This window comes from Orycteropus afer, unplaced genomic scaffold, assembly GCF_000298275.1.
Source record: "Orycteropus afer afer isolate SDZICR_OR568_19922 unplaced genomic scaffold, OryAfe1.0 scaffold00093, whole genome shotgun sequence".
Classification (NCBI taxonomy): Eukaryota; Metazoa; Chordata; class Mammalia; order Tubulidentata; family Orycteropodidae; genus Orycteropus; species Orycteropus afer.
Genome location: NW_006921680.1, coordinates 6,273,781 through 6,275,722, shown reverse-complemented (window position 1 = coordinate 6,275,722; position 1,942 = coordinate 6,273,781). Strand labels below are relative to the sequence as shown.

The following is a 1,942-nucleotide window of genomic DNA, read 5'->3' as shown; positions in this document are numbered from 1 at the left end:
GAGGACAAAGGAAAAAGGAAAGGAAGGATCAGCTGAGTATATCATATTTGTTTCCAGTAGCAAAGAATATAGGCACCTGGGTATATAATGTTAAAGGTAAGCACTGAGAGATAGAGATATAGAGCTAGAGGTCATCTGTATAGAAGTTATAGGTTAAGTCATGTGAACAAAAGAGGAAAATGAATTTTCTTTTTGCTTTTGACTATTTTATTTTTCTCTTAATAAAATGAAATTGTATTTATTATAGAAAACAATACAAAAGAAAATGAAAATCACTTGGACTCCTACCACTCACAGATAACCACTATAATCTGCCCTCTCCTTATTTATTCTTTCAGTATTTTTCTGTGCTTATATTTTTATGCTCTGTGTATGGCATTATGGCATAGTTTGGCACTTCCCTACTGTGCCCATTTTCCAATAACTGTTTATCCCCTAAGAAATAAGGCTTCTTTCATACAGCAGGTTTGGGGAAGTGGCAAACTAGTTTCCTCTTTTGCAGATAAAACAGCATACATTAGTATATCAGAGGCCTTGCAAAACTGTATGATATAAAGAGGCTTTATGTAATGAATAACCAACAATTTTATTTGTGCAGGAAAATGATTTTTCATGCACACCCATTAACATCACTCTAAACTGCTTTCTCTTTGAAAGGTATGTGTGCAGTTGTTAAGAACTTCAGCTTTAGACTTTGACAGACCTGAGTTCAGATCTTGAATCACTTTTGTTCTCTTCGGACACAGTAAAGACACAATAAATGACATAATAAAGAATACATTAATATATGAGATAGCAGTATATTGAGATACCCTTGAATGTAACAATAATACGTTGAGGTCTTTAAAGGCAAGGTCTGTCTCCTGAATCTTGGATTCCCCAGTACCTGTATTAGCAACAAGTACATGACTGTTGTGTCTATAGAGACTTTTGTGTATGAAGTTTTCACAACCAGTTGAAAAAATCACCCTGTATTCATGAGTAGGACTCTTGTTTCTCAAAGACAGAGATAAAGTCACTCAGCTCAGATGATGAAATCACTGAGAGTATATTTCTGAGAAGAATCAAAAATGTATGGGAAGTAACATTTCTCCTTCAGCTATACATGGTATTTTTATTTTCAGATACCATGAAAAGGTACTTTCCCATGAAATATTCGGCAAAGAATTAAACTGACATTCTACATAATGTCACAAAATGTCATCAGATTACCCTGGAAGTACATTTCATACTTCAAATGATTTTTCTTGTTTTAAAATTCAGTTAATTAAATAAGAAAAGTGAATGAAGCAATTCAAAAGTTACTCCTCTTTCAAATTCTTCCTAAGGCTCTACTTAGTTCCATGAATTATCCAGTTTTGCTGTCGATGTTTAAAAAATAGCTGGAAAACTTTCAAATTCCTAGTTATAAACCAATAAGGAGGGTAAAAAATGAATTGGCAATTAGCTAAAATTGAATTAAATTTCAGTAATTCATATTTTTCCATCCTATCATTAAAATACAAGTTAGTAGGATGATCATGAGGCCTGTGTCTTGGATGCTTGAGTCAAAAAAAGGAAGAAAAGAATACTCTTTACTTATTGTTTTAAAAACAACATTGTAAAAATTATATTTTGTTTTGAAAGATGCATTTATATCCATGGACAAAAGTTTCTATTACACTTTAAAAGGAATCATAGACTTATAGACATGAAAGCAGTTAGAGGTACTCACCTGAGAAAAGAAGGGTAGAAATGTGCTATGCCAGAAAACCAATATAACGGCTGGTTGAAAACTGATTTTAAGGAGTCTGAAGCAGTATCATCTATGCCATGCTGAAATGTCCTAAGGAAATAGAAATAATTATTTCAAGACAATTTAAACAACTTTTATTTTATATAGTATTCAAAGTTAACGATTTTCCACAAAATGATATTGTGCTTGAATGGGGAATGCACACAC

At 32.4% G+C, this 1,942-nt stretch overlaps 1 protein-coding gene across 1 annotated transcript in view; it reads right to left on the bottom strand.

Moving 5' to 3' along the window:
- KIAA0825 (KIAA0825 ortholog) overlaps positions 1 to 1,942 on the bottom strand; it is a 653,154-nt gene that overhangs the window by 491,354 nt on the left and 159,858 nt on the right. The window contains exon 11 of the mRNA XM_042781175.1: positions 1,715 to 1,825. Within this exon, the coding sequence (XP_042637109.1) occupies positions 1,715 to 1,825 (111 nt within the window). The remainder of the gene's footprint in view (positions 1 to 1,714; positions 1,826 to 1,942) is intronic.